The sequence below is a fragment of the Lithobates pipiens genome, unplaced genomic scaffold (genome assembly GCF_037356315.1).
Source record: "Lithobates pipiens isolate NorthernLeopardFrog02 unplaced genomic scaffold, aLitPip1_a1.2 Scaffold_3, whole genome shotgun sequence".
Lineage (NCBI taxonomy): Eukaryota > Metazoa > Chordata > Amphibia > Anura > Ranidae > Lithobates > Lithobates pipiens.
The window spans coordinates 52021511-52045386 of record NW_027507790.1 but is presented as its reverse complement, the minus strand read 5'-3'; the positions used below and the strand labels follow the sequence as shown (position 1 = coordinate 52045386).

At 43.2% G+C, this 23876-nt stretch overlaps 1 protein-coding gene across 4 annotated transcripts in view; it reads left to right on the top strand.

Moving 5' to 3' along the window:
* The window catches only part of TXNRD2 (thioredoxin reductase 2), a 213184-nt gene that overhangs the window by 182510 nt on the left and 6798 nt on the right, over window positions 1-23876 (top strand). For 2 of the 4 annotated variants that reach the window (XM_077461676.1, XM_077461677.1), the window contains exon 17: window positions 5312-5773. The exons of 1 other annotated variant lie outside the window; for it this stretch is intronic. In XM_077461676.1, coding sequence (XP_077317802.1) covers window positions 5312-5435 — 124 coding nt within the window. In that variant the 3' untranslated portion in view covers window positions 5436-5773. Of the gene's footprint in view, window positions 1-1906; window positions 1986-5311; window positions 5774-23876 lie in introns of those variants that run through there. One more of the 4 variants, XM_077461678.1, reaches the window with a different exon arrangement.

Sequence of the window (23876 nt, the reverse complement as noted above, 5' to 3'; positions counted from 1 at the left end):
GCAGGCACACAGCACGCACTATCTCCTGAGTGACACTGCTGACTGCAAGCTCTATTGTTAAAGATGGACCACTAGCTATATAGGTGAGGTGAATATCACGGTGTATACTGCGGTCAGGGCACGCAGACAATAACCAGAAAACAGCAGAGTTAAAGGGGTATATACAGATGTATACTGTGCTGTGCTGGAAGCACACACAACTTCCAATAACTCCAGCAGATGCCAATCGGGCCCAAATAGAGAACAGCTATGTAGGTGGATAATAGCGGTATGTACTGGGTACAGAGCAGGCACACAGCACGCACTATCTCCTGAGTGACACTGCTGACTGCAAGCTCTATTGTTAAAGATGGACCACTAGCTATATAGGTGAGGTGAATATCACAGTGTATACTGCGGTCAGGGCACGCAGATAATAACCAGAAAACAGCAGAGTTAAAGGGGTATATACAGATGTATACTGTGCTGTGCTGGAGGCACACACAACTTCCAATAACTCCAGCAAATGACAATCGGGCTCAAATAGAGAACAGCTATGTAGGTGTATATAGTGGTATGTACTGGGTACAGAGCACGCAGACAGCACGCACTAACACTACTGACTGCAAGCTCTATTATTAAATCTAGATCACTAGCTATATAGGTGAGGTGAATATAGTGGTGTATACTGCGGTCAGGGCACAGACAGTAACCACTACACAAGAGCAAAATAGTAAATCAGCCAAAAACGATTGGTGTGTAACTGTGTTGAAGGTACACAGAACACCCACTGCTTCAGATGCTAACAAACACTACACAAGGCCGCCTGAAAGGCAGCTTTATATAGTGTGGGGCGTGCACTACACAGTCTGAGCTATGATTGGCCACAGGCAGGATGCCTGTGGCCAACCATTGCTCTTCCCGCTACTGGCGCTGCGATTGGCCAAGCATGCGGGGTCACAGTGCATGCTTGGCCAATCGTGAGACAGCAATGCATTGCGCCATCGCAGTGCATTGTGGGCCACACGAATTTTGCCGCGAACGGCCCAAACGTTCGGAATTCGGCGAACGCACGAACGACCGATGTTCGAGTCGAACATGCGTTCGACTCGAACACGAAGCTCATCCCTAATGTTTAGCACTGATTATATATATATATTTATATGTTTAGCACTGATTACATATATTTACGGGTATACAGGTGAATGTTACTGTTATTTTTATTTTTTTAGTTAGGGTGAGGTTAAGCATTCACCTATTGAGCGCTACGTGTCACATCATTTTTTGGTTTTTGAAAATTATTGCACTGATTTGATTTTTTTTCATTTATAGCGCAAAAAATAAAAACCCTAGAGATGATCAAATACCACCAAAAGAAAGCTCTATTTGTGGGGAAAAAAGGACAAAAAATGTATTTGGGTACACTGTTGCATGACTGAGTAATTGTCATTCAAAGTGTGAGAGCACCGGAAGCTGAAAATTGGTCTGGGCAGGAAGGGTGTTTAAGTGCCCAGTAGGCAAGTGGTTAAAAGATATAATAAAATATTTACAAAAATGTGAGGGGTGTACAGTATATACATACAGTGCCTTGCAAAAGTATTCACCCCCTTGGCTTTTAACCTATTTTTTACATTACAGCCTTTAGTTCAATGTTTTTTTAATCTGAATTATATGTGCTGGATCAGAACACAATAGTCTAAGTTGGTGAAGTAAACTTAGAAAAATATATACATAAAACTATTTTTCAGAAATAAAAAGTGATAATTGGCATGAGCTTATGTATTCACCCCCTTTGTTATGAAGCCCATAAAAAGCTCTGGTGCAACCAATTACCTTCAGAAGTCACATAATTAGTGAAATGATGTCCACCTGTGTGCAATCTAAGTGTCACATGATCTGTCATTACATATATACACCTTTTTGAAAGGCCCCAGAGGCTGCAGCACCTAAGCAAGAGGCACCACTAAGAAAACATTGCCATGAAGACCAAGGAGCTCTCCAAACAAGTAAGGGACAATGTTTTTGAGAAGTACAAGTCAGGGTTGGGTTATAAAAAAAATATCCAAATCTTTGATGATCCCTAGGAGCACCATCAAATCTATCATAACCAAACGGAAATCCAAAGAATCTGCTGGCAGGACTTTTTCTGATGCCCTGCCAGCAGCCTAGGGCTTTCACCCTGGAGTGAATGGAGCCGCTTTTTTCAGGGGCTATGCAGACACTATTTTTAGCACTGTAGCGCCTGAAAAACGCCTCCAGTGTGAAAGGGAATCTTAGGGGGTGAATGGTTATGCACATTGACTTTTTATGTTATTTTGTCCTATTTGTGGTTTGCTTCACAATAAAAAAAAAATCTTCAAAGTTGTGGGCATGTTCTGTAAAGGAAATGATGCAAATCCTCAAACAATCCATGTTAATTCCAGGTTGTGGGGCAACAAAACGTGAAAAATGCCAAGGGTGGGTGGGGGGGGGGTATTGTGAATACTTTTGCAAGGCACTGTACATGCATCTCAACACACATAAATAAGCTGGGCAAGAGATTTCTTGTAATATACTTTGGCATAACTAATCAATATGTGGAAGTTAAACTGCATTAGTTGTACTCTTTGGCAGGACAGCAATAGATGTGCATGCACTTTAAAAACATTGTGTTAGTCTGTCTGGCCCCAGAGTTTTCAAAGATCTGTCTTTGATCATATGCTGCAAACATTGTGTCAATCTAGATCTCTCCTATCAGCCTGCAGCTATATGTCAGACTATGACATAGCTCAGCAATCGGTCAGGAGCTGCATTTAAAATGGCAGCAGTCTCATTTCAAGGCTAAAGTGCTGTGTGTGAAAACAAGTGACAAGTTCTGGCAAGACATGTAGATGTAAAGGAAGAAATAATTTACCTAGATGAAATCTTTATTTTCCTGCAGTTACAATTGTCTATGTGAGAAGTTCTGTAAGCTGTATGTTTTAACTTCTTTGGAAACTCACAAAGTGATGTGATTATGTATCGGCCATAACCCTTTGTAGGGCGGCCTTAACTTATTGGGCTTACCGGTTACCTCCGCTTGGCTTGTTCTTCCACGTCTAGGGGTTCCCAGGGTTGATACCCAACAACTTTGGACGCTGACACCAATAAAGTCCTTTTGAAAGGTTTTATTTTGCAGGGGTAACATCCAACAACACAGTTTTGTATAGGAACAGAGGGAAAAGGTGAAGAACTCAGCAACCTTGAACTGCAGATATAACAAATTCTCTAGTACCACCCAGAGAGTAGCCACTCGCAGCTGGGCACTTCACAGCTGAACAAACCTCTAGCCAGAGATTATGGCAGTCAGCACTTTGATTCAGAACTTGTAAAATCTCTGACCTTGAACAAGTTGTAACTGAAAGTGAACAGGAACCTTTTTCCTCAGTACCTGGAATGTTCTCTGTCTCCTTGATAGTACTGGAAAAAGTTGTGGATTCTTCAATGTCCTTCCCAACTCAGTAACCAGGCACTTCTCAGGATGCCAGCTTGTTGGCCCTCCTCTGAAGAGTCCTCCCCCGATCACTTTCACGAGCTGCGGTGCCCCTCCAAGCTGAGAGCACACCTCGAATCCTCCCTCAGTTACTGTGCCTCGGACCAGATGGTTCCGAGACTTGGGAGCAGACGGATCCCTACCCCAGACCAGGCGGGTACCCCACCCATCATCAGAAGTCAAGAGTCCTCCACCCTACCTTACATCACAGTGCAACCCCCCCTTACCTTGTGCTGCTGCTGGGTAAAAGCAGGGGGCAGAGCTGGGAAGCAGAAAGTGCGGTGTCTGGAGAAGAACTAGAGGAGGGCTGGATTCTGCTGAATTCTGAGACCAAGGGAGGTGAAGACAGGGGGTGCTGCGGCTGCACAGAGAGGCACAGGATCTTTAGGCTTCCGTAGAGTTCTGTCGTGCTCTCTGCTGCTGACTTCTGAGACAAGGTGAGGTCAGAGAAAAGGGAGGTGCTGCAGCTGTAGAAGGGGTACCACATGAAATGGCCTGGCGGGCCCAATTCAGTCCACAGGCCTTGTGTTTTACACATGTGAGTTAAAGGATTAAATAGGACCAAAACTGTGGAGGCTATGCAAATAAGCATTAGAGCTGCCACCGCTCTTTCCTCTAGTAATTGGTTGGAGAATTCTTAAGAAGCAGCCAGAGAGGTGCAGGAAGCACAGATCCACCAAGTGAACAATGCAAGAAGTGTCCTTGCACTGCAGCTTTTCTCCAGCAAGCAGAATGTTTAGCAACATGTTATTGACATCACCAGATCTCGTGAAACTTGCAGTTATAGGCAGCAGTACTTTAGATCCCACACTGCTTATAAACAGCCAGGGGGCTGTAGGCACAGGAATGCTTATTTACAGTCGCACGCTAGGAAGTTGCCCCCTTGCTAACATTGCATAGAAGGGGAAAGTTAGGTAGGATATTTCAGAAAATAAAAATATAACTGGCAGTTTTCTAACAATGTAACAAATATAAAGTAGGGTAGGGGTTATCCCAACTTTGCTGCAAAAGTGGAAGTAAAACATTTTTAAAGTGCAGCTCCTCTCCAGCCTCCCTTATACTTACCCGAGCCTGATCTCGATCCAGCGATGTGCACAGGGGGTGGAGTTCCCAATTTGTTTAATTGTGCTGTATTCTGCTACTGTGATTTGGTGAATCCCCTTGTTTAAGGGGACATTAGGCTCAATTCACAAATCTTTAAAACCGATGTCTAGGTATGAATAGTATCAATAGTTACATTGATAAAGCTTTTACAAATGTAAGTATAAATCTCTTTCCTGAGTAAGTTGCAAATCATTGTAGTAGTTGCCGTTACCACAGTTATGGTAGCAGTGTTTTGGGTTCATTGCCCTTCTGCATAGTAATCACAGGGCATCACTTGCTTGGCACTGCCACCATTCACAGAACGTCTTCTATTTTCTTCAATAAATACAAGGCATTCTTTGATTGGATGATGTGGAAGTTGTGATGTCACCACCCTGCCTCTCCACCTGGTCCAGTCAGAGACTGTTTTGTATTGAATAAAAAAAAATACACATTTTTCTGTGAATGGCAAGCTTCTTCAGTGGTAACTATACAGAAGGGCAGTCATTTGGCAGAGGACCCAGTGGTGGTGACTACTACACAGCTGAGGTTGGAAGATTAAGCAGACATACATTCATCCTTTGTTGTTCACCTGTTGCATGGTTAAACACTTGCCACCATTTGTCTGGGTAATACATGCAGGGAATGTTCAGCAAATGTTCTTGGGTTGACCCAAGCTATATACATAGATGCACATGAGCATAATACTATATACCCAGACATGTTTTTGTCCTACAGATGTGGTGCCACCTACCATCAGCTAATGAGCACAGTGGGCATACATCCAACCTCTGCTGAGGAAGTGACTAAGCTGCACATCACCAAGCGTTCAGGACTGGACCCCACAGTCACTGGCTGCTGAGGTTAACTACCATCCCTGAGAAACCTGCCTGCATGAGGAGGAGAGAACCATCAGCACCATTCCGCTACATGTAATCACTTTGCTCTGAGCCATGCGATACATGTCAGGTCCTCTGGAATCAAAGGAATTATTTCTAATTCATCCTGAGAGGCTTCTGCCAGCAGTAAATTACATCTGAACCTCGGTGCACATTTCATACCACACTCAAAGCATTCGTAACATGTCTGAAGTTAAATCAGGTGGAAAGGAGTTGATAAGTTAGACATCTCTGCTGACATCTTCCATTTCTGCAAACATCCAGGAGGTGGAACTGCAAGACCAGGAGATGCTGAGGCCACAGGTAAGCTGTGTAATGTAATCCAGCACCATGCCTGCTCTATGCCTAGGGACAAACCATTACAGGAACTTCTTCCTATATTTAGAGTTCATTCATCATAAAGTGAGAGCATAGAACATGAGTTGTCTCTTTACATTTCATCTGATATAGTATAAAATGCATACCACCACTTTCCCAAAGCCAGTCACTTTGCTGGATTACACTAATAGCTTTAATGTTGAAAACTCATTTTTATGTCTGCATTTATTTACTGTCTTATCTTTCTTTCTTCAGAATGTTCTACCTTTGTGTTTGTTTTTTTTGTGTAAGCGCAGAAATGTATCAGATTTTTATCTCCAGCTGTCAGGATGTTTTACCTGTTTTCATCTTGGTTTGCAGCTCTGAAATGGTTGATCTTTCTTTTCATTGACCAGGAATGCATTTAATAACGTGTCTTTGTTGCTAGATGCTAGGAAATCATGTTTACTATATATAATATACTTGCAATACACTGGTGAATTTCTTTTGCGATAGCATGGTCTGTCGGTTGATAAAGTTTAAACATTCTAAAGAAATGTACCTTTGGCACCCGATAAACTGATTCACTGTAACAGCATAGGGGGCTCTGGCCCACCAATTCCCTGACACACACACTGCTGGCTAATTTCCTATAGCAAGTAAAATGGAGTCAGGTGGAAAATTCAGCCAAACAGCAGCTGCAACCACTGTTCGGGTATTCTGAAAGCTGCAGGTGCTGGCTGTCAGAGTACAATAGCCACAATGGGGGACACGTCCATCCTCACTATGTAGTCAGCATGGAGGAATCTTTTCAGCCCACCGGCTTAAAAAAAATCTGTGTATGTCCTGCTTTACACCATTGTAAACAGATTTAGCCATGAATGGTGATGTAACAAATAATCCACTGTATTTATGAGTTGAATAAGTCACTAGAGAATTTTCTCTAGTGACAAAAATACAGTATATTTACAGTATATTTTCAGTTAATATTGCAGTTCTACCCTAACCATTTCAATACAGGGCACTTTCACCCCCATTCCTGCCCAAGCAAATTTTCAGCTTTCAGCGCTGTCACACTTTGAATGAAAATTGCGCGGTCATGCAACACTGTACCCATATGAAATTTTTATCATTTTTTCACACAAATAGAGCCTTCTTTTGGTGGTATTTAATCACCGCTGTTTTTTTGTTTTTTGTTTTCTAAACAAATGAAAATATGTTTTTTTCTTTGTATCTGTTATACAATTGTGTAAATGAGTCATTTTTATTCATCACTGATGTGCACAGAGGAGGTTGCGCTAATGGGCACAGAGGAGGTTGCGCTGATGGGCACAGAGGAGGTTGCGCTGATGGGCACAGAGGAGGCTGCACTGATGGGCACTGATGAGCTGTACTGATGGGTTGCGCTGTTATGCTTCAATGATGGCCACTGATAGGCTGCACTGATGGGGACTGATTGACACTGTTAGGGCTACACTGGTGATCAGTGCCCTGATTATCTGTGTAAATGTCCCCTGTCACACTTGCCGGTTACTGGTTCTTCTTTCCTCATGCTGTGGATAGCACATAGGGAAAGGAATGCCTATAATCACTAAGTTTGTTTACAAGTGATCGGCTGTGATTGGACACATGATAAACGGCCAATGTGATTGGCCCTTTACCTCGATCTATGATTAACTGTGCCCGAAGGACACAGTGATCAGAGTGCGCCGGGTGCGTGCCCCAGGGGGCGCATGGGAGACCTGTTCTGTGAGGACGTATATGGACGCCCTCCCAGAACAACAGAGCCGTGCTGTAGCTGTCTTTCCACTATGGTGCGGTAAGCGATTAAATTAGATGTAAACTCTAATTGGTGAACATTTATATAGTTAGCTAAAGCACAATTTTCGTTTTTGAAAAAAAATACTTTTTTCATGCTTTTATGCATCCCAGTGCTGTTGGTCTCTATCATCCTCTTTTAGACACTTCTTTGCTCCAATATCACCTGTAAAGCATTACATTGGATTGGCTTACTGAAGGTGACAAAAGTAACAGTTGTCACTACATAACAGGAAGTGCCTAAACACGTATCTTCATGGCAAGATCACCTGATAACTATTTTGTCCTACTATTAACTTCAACAAGAATCTTATGAGATTATATATGCATTTAACCTGCCCCAGTCCCAAAAGAATTGGGCTCAATGAAACAAAAAAGCCGCCTCCAGGTGAGCGAGAGGTAATAACTAAGCACTAACATTTGCGTGAAACACATCTACCTCTTTGTCCCCTGCTCCATCTGTCAACCACTTGTTACATGAGGCCTCAATAAAAAGGATTATTGGAAGTGCAGCCATCCGGAATCATTTCTTTATATCCAAGACGGTGTGTAAAAATGTACATAAATAGAAATTGCAAAAATATTTGATTCACAATAGAAAACACACCAAATGTTTAAAATGAGGAAATGTACCATTTTAGGAAAAAAGTTAAGTAATTTTGAAATTGATGGCAGCAATACTTCTCAAAAAAGTTGGGACAGAGCCATGTTTGCCATGGTCTAGCATCCACTCTTCTTTTTAACAACACTCTTTAAATGTCTGGGAACTAAGGAGACCAGTTGCAGGAGTTTTGGGAGAGGAATGTTGCCCTATTCCCACTGATATAGGAGTTTAACTGCTTAGCAGTCCCGGGTCCTTTTTCTGGGTCATATTTTCCTTTTCATGCTGCGCCAAATATTTTCAGTTGGTGAAAGGTCTTGTTGCGGTCTGGAGTCAGGCTCAGAGACCAGTATCTATAGCAGTGGCGCAGCACCCACTGACAGGCGGGACAGGTATACTAGCAGGTCACCCTAGCTGTTGACACAGGTTCACCTGAGGTGCGGGATCTAAGTACTAACAGGTATTCACCAGAGCTCCTGATGGTGGAGATGGGTTTTGCTGCATGTTAGTACCAGGTTGTGGTCCTCAGGATTGCCCACCAGGCGGTAAGCAAACCAGGAGTTCAGTAGCAGATATAGCAGGTAGGGATCAAGCAGAAGCATAGTCAGGAAACAAGCCACAGGTCAGTAATGAATGGTTGCAGGTTGGGATTAAGCAGAATCATAGCTAAGGAACAAGCCAAAGGTTGGTAATGAATGGTAGTGAAAATATAGACGGCAGCAGGAGAGACAAAAGCGAGATATTGGCTGAAAAGAGCAGTGATCTGGCAAACGGGAAGTGCAGAGACATGACTTAAATCAAGATGTTCATGAAAAAAGATCATTCAAGTTATTGTTCAGGGAACTGTCCAGCATGCCAGGTAGCTCAGCAAGCAGAGTCATTGCCAGACACCACAGAGGTCCCAGGTTCAAGTCCATGCCCTGACAGGTCTGGACTTCAGGCAGGTCAGTTAAGCACCCGGACTCTTCTACAAAGGCATGCTGTTGTCATAGATACCCTATGTGGTTTAGTGTTATACTGCTGAAATACGCAAGGCCTTCCCTGAAAAAGAGATTGTCTGGATGGGAGCATATGCAGCTTTAAAACCTCGATATACTGTATCTTTCAGCATTGATGGTGCCTTTACAGATGTGCAAGCTGCACCAAATATTTTCAGTTGGTGAAAGGTCTTGTTGCGGTCTGGAGTCAGGCTCAGAGACCAGTATCTATAGCAGTGGTGCAGCACCCACTGACAGGCGGGACCGGTATACTAGCAGGTCACCCTAGCTGATGACACAGGTTCACCTGAGGTGCTATACTATACTAAACTAATATATACTATACTAATGCTATATTGCAATACTATCAGAGATGCAGGCTTTTAAACTGAGCGCTGACAAGCCAGAAAGTTTCTTTCTCTTTAGGAAGAGGCGCCCATGGTTGCCAAAAAGAATGTTACATTTCAAGTCATCTGACCACAGAACAATTTTCCACTTTCCAACAGACCATTTAAATGAGCTTTGGTCCAAAGAAGACAGTGGCATTTCTGGATCATGTTCAGATATGGCTTCTTCTTTGCATGCTAGAGCTTTAATTTGCATTTTTGGATGGCACTGTGTTCACAGACAGTGATTTAGAAAGTATTCCTGAGCCCATGCAGTGTTGTCCATTACATAATCATGCGTGTTTTTAATGCAGTGCTGTCTGAGGGCGTGAAGATGATGCACACTCAATATTTTGTTTCGCCTTGCCCCTTGTGCACACAGACATTTCTCCAGATTTTTGGAATCTTTTGATATTATATACTGTAGATTGTGATATATTTAGTCTTTGCAATTTTACATTGAGCAACATCATTCTGACATTGTTTTACAATTTTTAGACTAAGCTTTTTACAGATTAGTGAACCTCTGCCCATCTTTTTTATTTATTTTTCCCCAAAAGAAGGTTTGGCATAAATGCAAAATGCAGCAGCAGTGCGCCACACTACACAGCATATACCATGATGTCCAGCAAATGAACAATAATTTGGCTCAGTTAACACACGGGTAAGAAATATGAAGGCACATATGTTTAGAAAATCAATTCAGTAAATTTCAAGGGTTGGAAGACCCCAGTCAAGTAAAGTCACCAAATTAACTGTCTGGTATAACCAAGGGGGTGACAAATGTAAAAAAAATAAAATAAAATGGGCGAGGGAATTGGGGATCTATAACATATGCTATCAATATATATCTTCAATTAAGCAGGCAAGGCCCAGCAAGTAAGATGCATTAAAGGAGGGCCCTTATCTCAACTGTGAATACCAAAGGGAAGTAGAAATCAGTATCTTGTATGGTCAGGCCTTGGGAGTCACCCCAACTTTTCCTAATCTTATCAAATTTTTGTGGGCATCTGCGGCTACCATAGGTACTTTTGTATATAAGGCGTACATCATTAACTACAGTCTTCCATCCGGCCAATTTCCGTTTTTAAAGAGGAAGTAAACTTCCTCAACTGACTTTTACCTATAGATAGTGTACATATTTCCTAAACAGGCACCATTTAGGCGATATTTACATTACATGCAGCCAGTGTCATGACTGGCGCATGCGCTCTAAAGGAACGGCCACCCGTGCCGTTCCTTGCTGTGAATGGTGGCTCCCACGCGTGTTCTTGATGTCATCTTGGCTATGGCCAGTCACAAAGACGGAGCCTGCAAACCCAGAAGCAAGATGGGTGAAGATGGGAGCGGCTGCAGCGCTGACATCACGGTGCTGGAACAACTTTGTTTCAAGGTAAGTTTTACGTAATGTGCTAGTATGTGATGCATACTAGCACGCTATGAATTTACCTTTCAGGGAAAAAAAAAATCCAGTGCTTTAATAGAATCCCTTTTCTGGCATAAAAGGCAGTGTAAAAAATAAACAGCTTAGTATAGTGGGAAGTGTCAATATTAATAGTAATGCCCAGAAGAAAGATAGGATCAGCAGGCATGGTAAGATGTCCCAAGGAAATCATAACGCCAATAACCTCTCACCAATAAGCTTGCTCCTTGGGACACGGCCAAAGAACATGGAGGAAGGTACCTAGATTTGTGTTACATTTGGAACACATAATGGCTGATTTATTAAAACTGAAGAGTGCACAATCTGGTGCAGTTGTGCAGGGTAGCCAATCGGCTTCTAATTTCAGCTAGTTCAATTAAGCTTTGACAATAAAACTTGGAAGCTAATTGGTTTCTATGCAGAACACCAGATTTTGCACACCCCAGTTTTAGTAATTTAACCCAATAAGGTGCAGTCATGGGTAGATAACTTGGCATATATTATCCCTGAAACAAAAACTTAAGCTAAGTAAATCTATCCTTTGCTGCAACTGGAAGTGTCAGGCAATGTTGTAAATGCACGTCCCATCCCTTTCATGAAAGTGTGATTGGAGTAGGAAATTGGACTCATGCTGTGTGTCGAAGCTGAAGGAATTGAAAAAACAGCTGAGTGGGCAACTCAAATCTAAATTTAAGAGTGTCAAAGGACACCAACATGCCCCTAGACATCATGTGCTGTAGTGTTTTTATACCATATCTGACCTATAATTGAGGCTCGGGAAAGCCCTGCAAGTGAGCAAGAGTTGGATTGCCCCACAGTGGAGTGTGAGACAAGAACCAGTTATTCTGAAAAAACTGTGCTCCAGCCTACCTCCAGACCGCAAGTGTAGTCTGCATAGGCACAGTAACTGCTCGACTGGAGTCCCTGAAAGACCAAATTGCTGAGCTTTGAATAGGAGCCCAGCAACATTGACTCCAATGTAACAGCTGCATTGTCTTGTGACTGAGCAAACTACCACCTCATTGTCACTAGGTTTGCTGCTCAATACGGAAAATTAGGAAGAGCCAGTCTGCCCTCACTAAGGCTACCTTTACGTGGGGGGGGGGGCGTTAGCGGTAAAACGCTTCTAGTTTTAGCGACGCTTTACCGCCATTATAGTAGCGCTTTTCGGCCACTAGCAGGGCACTTTTAATAAAAGATTAAAAGCGCTGCTGCCGAAGCCACTCCGGTCTGGACACATGATTGGATCTCAGTGTCAGCTTCAATGTAGAGGAGGGGCAGCCGACAACAGCTGCCTCATAGAAAGCCTATGGGTGACATCATCGCCCAGGCTCTGCAGCCCTTGTCGCTGCCTCTCCTCTACACTGAAGCTGGTGCTGAGACCCGATCATGTGATCGGACTGGAGTGACTTTAGAACAGAAAAGTATAGGCATCTTTTCTTTTACAGGATAGATAGAATAGTCTAAGAAACAGAGTGGTAGTAGGTTTAGGCTTAGTTAGAATTTGACTGGCCTTTTACTATAAAATAGTAAATTTTTTCAGTTTAAACATTTGATATGTTTTCTATTTTCTATTGTGAATAAAATGTGTTTATGAGATTTGCAAATCATCGCATTGTTTTTATGTAGATTTTACACAGTGTCCCAAATTTATCGGAATTGGGTTTTGTATTCTATGCATGTTCTATATCTGTAAAATCCTCCCTTTCAAAAGCCCTGAGACTGCTGCTGGGCACAACCATGTTGGTTGTGATGTCAGCAGCCCCAGCAGACTCAGAGTCAATAGGTGCATGATAACCTCATACTGTATGCATTGCACATTTTTGGGTGAAAAATGTACTATTCAGGTGCTGTTGGAATCTGCACGACAGCAAATAAAATTGTGTTTACTCTTAAAGGCCAACTCTGCTAAAAATGTATATTTGTTTAGCCTGGTTATGGACAAGTTGAATTGCGTACTGCCAAAACTGGAATTTCCAGTTCTGCCCCGTTTCTATGGTCAGTAGAAAGTTTATTGATGATGGCATGTGCTGCTAAAGATTTTTCATGATGAAGAATAAACAAGTGAAGTATCCATCTATAAGCCAGTAAATCTTGTTATGGCGATGTCGATGGGAAGGAGGAGGAGACATGAAATATAGTAGAGAAGTCTTTCCACTCACACAATCAGGTTTATATCAGCTGGGGGTCTCTTCAGTGATTTGCTTCTGGTAGTAGAACAGCTGAGAATGGAGATTGAAAGCCCACTGGCTTTCGGTCCTCACAGACCATGAGTCCATAGAAAGAGAGATAAAATACTTCCTGGACAGACCTAGAAACACACCCTTACTTAACACATTCTGGGATGAATTTAAAGCACAGGCCCGTTGGATTCTGTCCACTAGAATAAATAGACTTAAACAGTCATCAAACTCGATACTACAATTAACTTCCGATAAGCTGCAAAACAGCATATAATTCCAACCCCACCCCTGAAAACCTAGACAAGGTGAAACTACAGTCCCGCATGATAACACAATTATGCACTGAAAAGGCAAAACAAAGTATTTTTTTTTTGCAAGCATACAATATATGAGCAGGGGGAGAGGGCGGGAAGGTTATTGGCTTATTTGGCTCACATAGACGATATGCCCCCAGTGGTGGTCTCCCTAAAAGACTCTGAGGGAAATAGCATCACAGACCCTTCTCAAGTAGCATCTCAGTTCCTACAATTCTATAAAAACCTGTATAAATCTCATAGTACACATACACAAAGGGAACTACAAACGTACTTAAATTCAATCCAATTCCCCAGGCTAAACCCTGACCAAGTGAAACTACTAGATGCACCCATCCCCACACAAGATATTACTGACACGTCTGCACAACTGGCTAAGTCTAAAGCTCCTGGACTAGATGGACTGCCTCTGGAATTTTATGCGACATACTCTGAAACACTCATACCTAAGCTCAAGGCTCTATATCAATCCATATTTGACACAAACTCGCTCCCACTATCCATACAGGAGGCCCAAATAATCATACTCCCCAAGCCGGGCAAGGACCCCCACTACCTTGAGTCATACAGGCTAATCTCCTTCCTACAGGCTAATATTAAAATACTAGCTAAAATACTGGCCAACCGACTGAACACAGTTATACTTACGCTGATACATCCTGACCAAACAGGCTTTATGCCAGGGAAAAATACTGCCAAGAACATCAGGAGATTATACATGAATATACAGGCCCATCATGACAATTCTGGTACCAGGGTGGTGGTAGCATTAGACACAGCCAAAGCCTTTGACTCCGTTAAATGGCCATACTTGTGGGAGTGCTTTCATAACTATGGCTTTGGTCCAAAATTTGTGAAATGGGTTAAGCTTCTCTATCAGACACCCAGAGCAAGGGTGTTTGGTAATGGCTGGCTATCAGAGCAGTTCCAACTTGAAAGGGGTACAAGACAGGGATGTCCCCTGTCTCCCCTACTATATGCCCTGGCCGAAGAGCCACTGGCAATCGCCATTAGAGCAGACCATAATATTAATGGACTGAGGAGGGGACACATGGTAGACAAAATAGGGTTGTATGCTAATAACACTATTTTGTGCTTATCGGATCAGGGCTCCTTCACTGCAGGCCGCGCTGGAAATAATTGAGAAAATTGGTGGATATTCAGGATTGCGTATCAATTGGGACAAATCCCAAATCCTCCCGTTGGACATCTTTCCACCTCCTAAAACAAACCCAACTTTACCATTATCTAGAGTATCCAAAATTAAATACCTGGGTGTAGAGGTCACTAGGACTTTGGCAGACTATACATCTCTGAATGTCACACCTTTATTCAAGATGATAAAGTCCAAAACCCAGACATGGTCCAGGCTACCACTAGGAGTGATGAGACATGTCAACATAATAAAAATGATCTTGTTACCCAAAATAATTTATATGGTATGGCATGCTCTTCTATATATCCCACTTTAAACAAATGGAAGCCATTCTAAACTCATTTGTATGTGGGAGTGGCAGGCACAAATTGGCCTGGCATGTTCGAAAGAACCCTACGGTTATGGGGGGGGGGGGGTATCCCTCCCTGATCTGTAAGATTACTACTTGTACAGCTCAACTCTCCTATTTATACCACTTCGACAAAGTGGAAATGCAAAGAGCCTTAGTATGTAATAAACCGGGTCACCCAGCATTCATCCCACTCCAAGCCATCCTCTAAGGGAAACAAAAATAAAAACCCAAGATATAATATGGTAATGCTACTTCATCATTGGAGACTATGGAAAATCACGCTAAAAAAGCAAAACTCTGGGAAAATTCACACCCATACCCCATTATGGTTTAACAAACACCTACCTGAGCTAAAATCCATTACAGACTCGACAGTATGGGCTACCCATGGCATAATATATCTCCATCAAGTGTTATCTAATTCCAGACTCAAGCAGTTTCAAACACTCAAGGAAGAATATACACTCCCTAAACAGATGGCTTTCAAGTATTTACAACTCCGCCATGCCATAAAAACACAATTACCAAGTCTGGAGGTAGTGTCAGACTCTCCTTCAGCTGTAAGTATAATAATGGGAGAAGAACACTCTAAACTCATCTCAAGCCTGTATCTAATCCTCAGAAATCGTAGGTCAATAGCTGTTGCACAGAAGGCGAACGTGGAATGGGAACAAGACACAGGCCCCATAGGGGAGGAAGACTGGGATGAAATAATGTAAGGAATTAGGATGACGTCCCCCAAGTTATCTGACAGACTGACACAGCTATACATTCTACACAAAGCTTATCTAACACCTTTGAAAAAAAGCAACATTTCTTTGTACATACGACTCAACATGCCATTTATTCCACGCAGCACCAGGTATGTTCTTCCCTCTCATATGGAGTTGCCCAATTATTCAGACATATTGGACACAGATCGTCCGATTCTTACATGACAATATGGGATCCCCAGTAGTATTAGACCCCAAACTATGCCTTCTGGGACTTCTACCAGACATACAAATTGACAAATACCAAACCACATTTTAAATGAAACTCTGTTTATGGCACGTAGGGTAATGGCCAAGGTGTGGATGCAGGCTTCAACCCCCCCTCCCCCCCCTCCATACTTCAATGGAAGAAGAACATTAATGATGCTATACCATTTAAAAAACTAGTCTATGCACATAGAGGTTGTGCTCGTAAGCACTCAAAAGTGTGGGATAGGTGCCTGGAGGATGGGGAAACTTGTACCTGAAAATCTCCCAAACCCCACAGACAGGCCTGCCTAGATAAAAAAAAAATAGTAAGAGCATGTCTTATGTCGGTATTAAGCATGGAACTCCTCATTTGGGAACATATTGGTAACTGAGCCACAGGAAGTCTCTTATGCAATTGCTGTATATACTTTTGCAAACATGTGCCTTATAATGTTTGTACAATGCAACTCGCACAAATTGTTTGGTGTAATGTATTATTTATCATTTTATCCAAGTGATTGCTTTGTTAAATGAATCTTATCCAAATAAAGTTGGCTTTTTCCAATAATAAAAAAAAAAGAACAGCTGAGAATGGGTGGTTACATGTAACCCTTCTGTTGTCACATGTAAAAGTATCACAAGAGCATAATTTGTAAGCAGGCAACCACCTTAAGGCCTCCGCTTAATGGAATCCTCTTGCTCCGCTGATCCCCGCTGAGCAGCCGGATGAAAGGTCCATGTCCGTTCTGCTGTGCAGAGTGGAAATACGGACACAATCCCGCTCTCCTCCATGGGAAAATCAGATGGAAACAGGCCACCTGTCCACTTCCATCAGAGCAGGATCCAATCAGATGGCAGCAGGTGTTGGTGGACATGTGTCTGCCGACATCCGTTGCTCCATAGAGGACAATGCAGTGTCCGGTCAGGGCCGCCTGAAAAACTGACAGGTGGACCTGATTGGACAGCCCGTGTAAAAGGGCCCTGAGGGCCAGTTGACACCATAGAGACACAGTCCAGGTGTGTTCTGCATGCATTTCTTCATGTGTGTTTGATTCATTTTTTGATGCGTTTTCGGTGTGTTTTTTGTTGCCTTCCAGTGCATTTTTTACCCACCTTAAATAACGTGCATTCTGGTGCATTCTGGTGCATTTTTGGTGCATTCCAGTGCATTTTTGATGCGTTTTTTCCACTTTCCATTACAGTTCAACTGGAAGACACTAGAACTGACCACACTGGTGTGAACTGTACCATTTGAAACCATATAACCTACTATCCATGTGTTTCTTCTGCGGAAACAAAACACACTAGAGTACATATGGTGTGAACCAGCCCTTAAGTGGAAATTAAGTCCCCTTTTTAACTTGTACCTACAGGTAAGCCTGTAATTAGGATTTTCCTGTAGATACTGTGAATATTTCCTAAACTTGAACTGTTTAGTAGATATTCACACAGGATGCAGCCAGCGACTGGTGCTTGCACTCTGAAGGAACGGCATCCCCATGCCATACCTTCAAAGCTTTGTGCCCGGGCTTCCATGTGCAAGCACGGGAGTGACATCATCTCATCCCCGGCCATTCATACAGCCGGGGTCCATCTTCACTGCAGAGTCGAGAGTGGGAAGCAACACAGTACTGGATGGAGGGCGGGAGCCAAGACTGCCCCAGTTAACCTTTCAAGTTAACCAGCAGATAATTGGTTGCTAGGATGGCAGTGGTTCCTAGCAACCAATTACCAGTTTGTTAATATGAAAAGTTAGCTCTGGCAGCTCCCGTCCTCCTTCCAGTACTGTGCTGCCTCCCACTCACACTTTTCCACTCTGCTGAACACCCACTGTAAGGTAGGAAAGTGCTATCTACACACTGTGGTGTGTTTTTGAAGGGGGCAAGGGACACTACTGGGGGGGGGGGAAGAAAAATGCTATGGGATTAAAAGACACTTTGGGGGGGCACAGTGTACTACTGTGGGGCAAGCAAAAGATACAACAGTGGGGGGGGAGTAATGTGAAGTGGGCAAAGGACACTGCTAAGGAAGGGAGGGGGCAAGGACACTACAGTGGGGGGGGGGCTTATGTGTTGTGAAACCATAGAGGACACTACAGTGGGGGGGGGGGGGGTGATGTGATGGGGCAAAAAATACTACTGTGAGGGGGAGTGATGGGATGGGGGCAGAGGACACACGAAACTACATGCCGTCTTTTTATTGGAGGCTTGATAGTGTTTGGGGTTCTTTTCTTCCATGTTGTCCAGGTAGATCTCAACCTCTGAAAGGTTGCTTACCCTGGTTTAAATGGAAATGGCCAGTTGATGAAAAATATGACCTGTGTGATTAAATTATTTCCAGGCACATGATGAACTATTCTGAGTCTGAAGTCATAAATAAGCACACATCACTGATTGGTCTCACTTATGATATAGTGTCAGTGTATGTCTGTTCTTGCTTTGGTACAAATGAGATAATTTCTGGCTCAAACAGGTAACTTATGTCACCCATGTGGCAACACCCCTGTGCTTACAGCTTAGGGTTATGTGACTGATTCCTACTTTGTGATGTGTTCATTGAATCAATATAGCATAAGCAATAGCAGCTTAACCACTTTCAGACCGGACCATTTTGCTGGTCAATGACCAGAGGTCTTTTTACAATTTGGCACTGCGCTGCTTTAACTGGTAATTGCGCGGTCATGCAATGTTGTACCCAAACAAAATTTGCGTCCTTTTCTTCCCACAAATAGAGCTTTCTTTTGATGGTATTTGATTGCCTCTGCGATTTTTATTTTTTGCGATATAAACGTAAAAAGACCGCAAATTTTGAAAAAAAATGATATTTTCTACTTTTTGTTATTAGAAAAATCCAATAAACTCAATTTTAGTCATACATTTAGGCCAAAATGTATTCAGCCACATGTCTTTGGTAAAAAAAAAGTCAATAATTGTATATTTATTGGTTTGCGCAAAAGTTGTCACATCTACAAACTAAGGTACGTTTTCTGGAATTTACGCAGCTTTTAGTTTACGACTGCCTATCTCATTTCTTGAGGTGCTAAAACCCCCCCAAATGACCCCATTTTGGAAAGTAGACCCCCTAAGGAAATTGATAAGTGGCATGTTGAGCCCATTGAATATTTTATTTTTTTGCCTCAAGCGATTGAATAATGACAAAAAAAAAAATTATTTTTTTTTTTACACAAAGTTGTCACTAAATTATATATTGCTCACACATGCTATGGGTATATGTGAAATGACACCCCAAAATAAATTCTGCTGCTTCTCCTGAGTACGGGGATACCACATATGTGGGACTTTTTGGGAGCCTAGCCGCGTACGGGGCCCCGAAATCCAAGCACCGCCTTCAGGCTTTCTAAGGGCGTAAATTTTTGAGTTCACTTCTCACTACCTATTACAGTTTTGAAGGCCATAAAATGCCAAGATGGCACAAAACCCCCACAAAATGACCCCATTTTAGAAAGTAGACACCCCAAGCTATTTGCTGAGAGGCATGTTGAGTCCATGGAATATTTTATATTTTGCCACAAGTTGCGGGAAAATTACAAACTTTTTTTTTTTTTTTCACAAAGTTGTCACTAAATGATATATTGCTCACGCATGCCATGGGCATATGTGAAATGACACCCCAAAATAAATTCTGCTGCTTCTCCTGAGTACGGGGATACCACATATGTGGGACTTTTTGGGAGCCTAGCCGCGTACGGGGCCCCGAAAACCAAGCACCGCCTTCAGGCTTTCTAAGGGCGTTACAGTTTTGAAGGCCATAAAATGCCAAGATGGCACAAACCCCCCCCCCCCAAATGACCCCATTTTGGAAAGTAGACACCCCTAAATTTAGGGGTACACTAGTGAGACTAGGTAATAAATGGCGGGTGCCCTGAAACTATAAAAAAATAACTAACCAACCAGCGTCACCTGTAACAGTTATATGGTGATCACTGGTGAAAGGGTTAACTAGGGGGCAATCAGGGGGCTTTATGCGGTAGTATATGGGGGTCCCTGGCGCTATAAAAAGCTGCGGCGAACCTAAATACCTACCTGCCTAACTAGCGTCACCTGTGACACTAATACAGCGATCAGAAAAATGATCGCTTATTAGGCTGGGTTCACACTGGAGCGATGCGGGAACGCCACGAATCCGCGGCGGGTTCCCGCATCGCATGCCTCCCGGCGGCAGTTCACACTGCCCTATGCGAACTGCTGGGAGTGTCAGTGAAATGTTAATGACACCCCCAGATCAGTTCGCATATCGCAGTGCGATCTGCAAACTCGGATCGCATGGTGTGAACACCCATGCGATCCGATTCTGCTGCGGGCCAAAAAAAGGGTCCCGTGCGAATTTGCGGCGGGTGCGATGCGAATTCAGCCATACTATCTGTATGGCTGAACTCGAATCGCACAGAGATCGGATGTGATTTGCACTGCAGTGCGGTGCGAATCACATTCGTTCTCATAAACCGCTGCAATGTGAACCCAGCCTTAGTGACACTGGCGACGGGGGGTGATCACGGGGTTAAACCTTTATTGGGGGGGTTAGGGGGGTACATTAGAACTAAAGGGGGCTAACTCTAACTGCCCTAACAGTTATTACAGTCACAAATGACACCAATGCAAAAAAAAAATGACATTGGTGTCACTGTGACTGGGGGGCAGGGGTAATTGGGGGGGGTGATCGGGGGGGTGTGAGTGTGCCTGGCATGTTCTACTGTGTAGTGACGTGTTGGTGCAACTCACCGATCCTCTCTCCTCGGTGTCGGAACGAAAAATACCGACACGGAGGAGAGAATACATCACTTCCTCTCCTGTGTTTACATTACAGGAGAGGAAGTGATGTCACGAAGGATTTCTATTCGTCGGGAGCGATCGCGAGGGGGTGGCCATGAATGAATGGCCGCCCCCTCGTCCGGGATCGCTCCCGAACGAATACCGACCGCCGCAGGCACCGGGCGGGGGCCCGATCGGGCCCCCGACCCGCGGGAAGGCAGGGACGTACATGTACGCCCTTATGCCTGCCCGTGCCATTCTGTCGACGTACATCGTCGTGCGGCGGTCGGGAAGTGGTTAAAGGAAATTGGTGGGTTGGGTAGGGGGAGTTTTAAACTGACATCAGGGCAGGTTAATTGACAGCATTACCATCTGCCCCCTTCAGCACTACTTTAAGCATCTTAAGTAAGTTTCCTTCCTTCTTAGTTGTTGAGAACATGCTCACCCCCCTATCCCCATCCCATCACAAGGTTTAGGGGCCTGAATATTGTAATGTGAGCAGTGAGAGGTGTTCATGTGATAATGCAGATGGCAGCCATGTAAAATCGTTATTTGCATATTACCTGTGTGCAGGTGTCAGTTTAGAACCTCCACGTTCATAGGTTTGCTGAAAAGTAAAGTCATCATACTATTCTAACAAAAAACATAAAAAAAAAAATAAGACAGAAAACATCCCCCAAGACCCTTCAGGATATCTACAACCACTGGTTTATAGCAGAAGTTCTGCCTAAATATGAAGCCATTTATCATTTGCTTTGAGTTTATTAGCATCCATCTCCATAAGACAAGGAATCTTTTGCTCCTATGACATTGTGAAGTCAATGTATATAACAACATATAAGGCTAAATATATTTCTTAAAGTGATGCAAAAGTCATGATATATTTTTATATATTTATAATAAAAAAAGAGGTTTTACTTACCTGCTCTGTGCAACAGTATTTCACAAAAGGCACCCTCTTTTGCTCTTCTGGAAGTCCCCCGATGGTGCTATCAGCTTTTCCCTGTTCCAGGTGCCTCCTCAGCAAGCCGCAGGCTAAGAAGGCACCCTTGCTTGCATGCTGCCTTGCTGGGCTTTGTGCTCCCATAGTCACACAGGGGTTGATTTACTAAAACTGGACTGTGCAAAATCTGATGCAGCTCTGCATAGAAATCGATCCGCTTCCAGGTTTTATTGTCAAAGCTTAATTGAACAAGCTGAAGTTATAAGCCGATTGGCTACCATGCAGAGCTACACCAGATTTTTGCACTCTCCAGGTTTGGTAAATCTCCCCCACAGTGCCAGTAAGTCATGCCCTTGGTTCCCCCCTCATGGGAGTTTGACAGCAGCAGGAGCTTGAGGCTCTGTTCACACCATGGCATGGCTTTTGGGGGACAGGCATTCTGCAATTCTGTTTGCGTGATTTTACCGTGATTCGTCAGGGGTGACAATCATGGCAAAATTGCGCCTCAATTTGGGTGCCATTGAAAGTAACGTGGATCGCAAAAACACCCTGCGTTTTGCGGCAATTCTGAATCACGGGCAGAATCACAGTGATTCTGCCCGCGATCTGGAAAACACCATGGTGTGAACAGAGCCTTATGCCTCAGCTGTCCTCAGTTTCTCCTGTGAAAGAAGGAAGTGAGGGGAGCAGTGATGGGAGCCAGATAACTGTTTAGGGACGGGGAGTAGGATAAATAGTGGGGTGTTTTTTTTTACCTTAACCACTTGCCAACCGGTGCACGCCAATGTACGTTGGCAGAATGCCACGGACAGGCAAATGGGCGTACAGGTAAGTCCCTTTAAATTTTCCACGTGCCATCATGTGCAAGCCGCCAGCGGCGCACCGGTCGGGATCTCCGTGAGTCCGAACGCAGGTCCCACGGACTCGATTGATACCTGCGATCGTCTCACGGGGAGGAAGAACGGGGAGATTCTGATGTAAACAAGCATCTCCCTGTTCTGCCTAGTGACAGTGTCACTGATCTCTGCTCCCTGTGATCGGAGCAGAGATCAGTGATGTGTCACACACAGTCACACCCCCCACAGTTAGAAACACTCCCCAGGGCTCACTTAACCCCTACACTGCCACCTAGTGGTTAACCCCTTCACTGCCAGTGTAATTTACATAGGAATCAGGGCATTTGTATAGCACGGATTGCTGTATAAATGATAATGGTCCCAAAAATTTGTCAAAAATGTCCGATGTGTTCGCCATAATATCGCAGTCATGATAAAAATCACTGATTGCTGCCATTACTAGTAAAAAAAAAAAAAAATTTATAAAAATGCCATAAAACTATCCCCTTTATTTTTAAACACTATAACTTTTGCGCAAACCAATCAATAAACGCTCATTGCAATTTTTCTTTACCAAGAATATGTAGAAGAATACATATCGGCCTAAACTGAGGAAAATTTTTTTTTTTTAGATATATTTTTGGGGGATATTTATTATAGCAAAATGTAAAAAATAATGAGTTTTTTTTCTAAATTTACGCTTTTTTTTGTTTATAGTGCAAAAAATAAAAACCGCAGGGGTGATCTAATGTCACCAAAAGAAAGCTCTATTTGTGGGAAAAAAACGGATGTCAATTTTGTTTGGGAGCCATGTCGCACGACCGCGCAATTGTCAGTTAAAGTGACGCAGTGGTGAATCGTAAAATGTGCTCTGGTCTTTGGCCTGCAAAATGGTCTGGGGCTTAAGTGGTTAATGAAGAGAATGCATTATGGTAAAAAAATATTTAGACTCTAGGGCCACTCTAAGTTTATTTCTTAGGGGCAATCCACCCAAAAGTGATATTTTATATATAAGTGGAAATTATTGGGATAAATTACTTGTTGAGCTCTGGTCCTCTCTCCATACAGTCTCACAGTACTTACCCTGATGATGTTTTTTTTTCTCAACAGTTTTAGTTACATTACTTACCTGTAATGAAATATGTCCCATGATGTGCAGTCTGTGAATGGAGGAGGAAATCCTGTGACTGATCATACTCTTCCCCATCCACAGATTGTTTTACAGGCAGTGTAATAAGTGAAAGACCTTTTTCCAGTGGAAGAGAGGACAGAAGGCGTGTGTCCCCATCTAATCATTATTATGCTGGCCATAGGTGAATCAAAATTCTGATAATTCAGCAGGGACCAGCTAAATTTCGATACATGTATGGCTGCTCCCACTCAACAG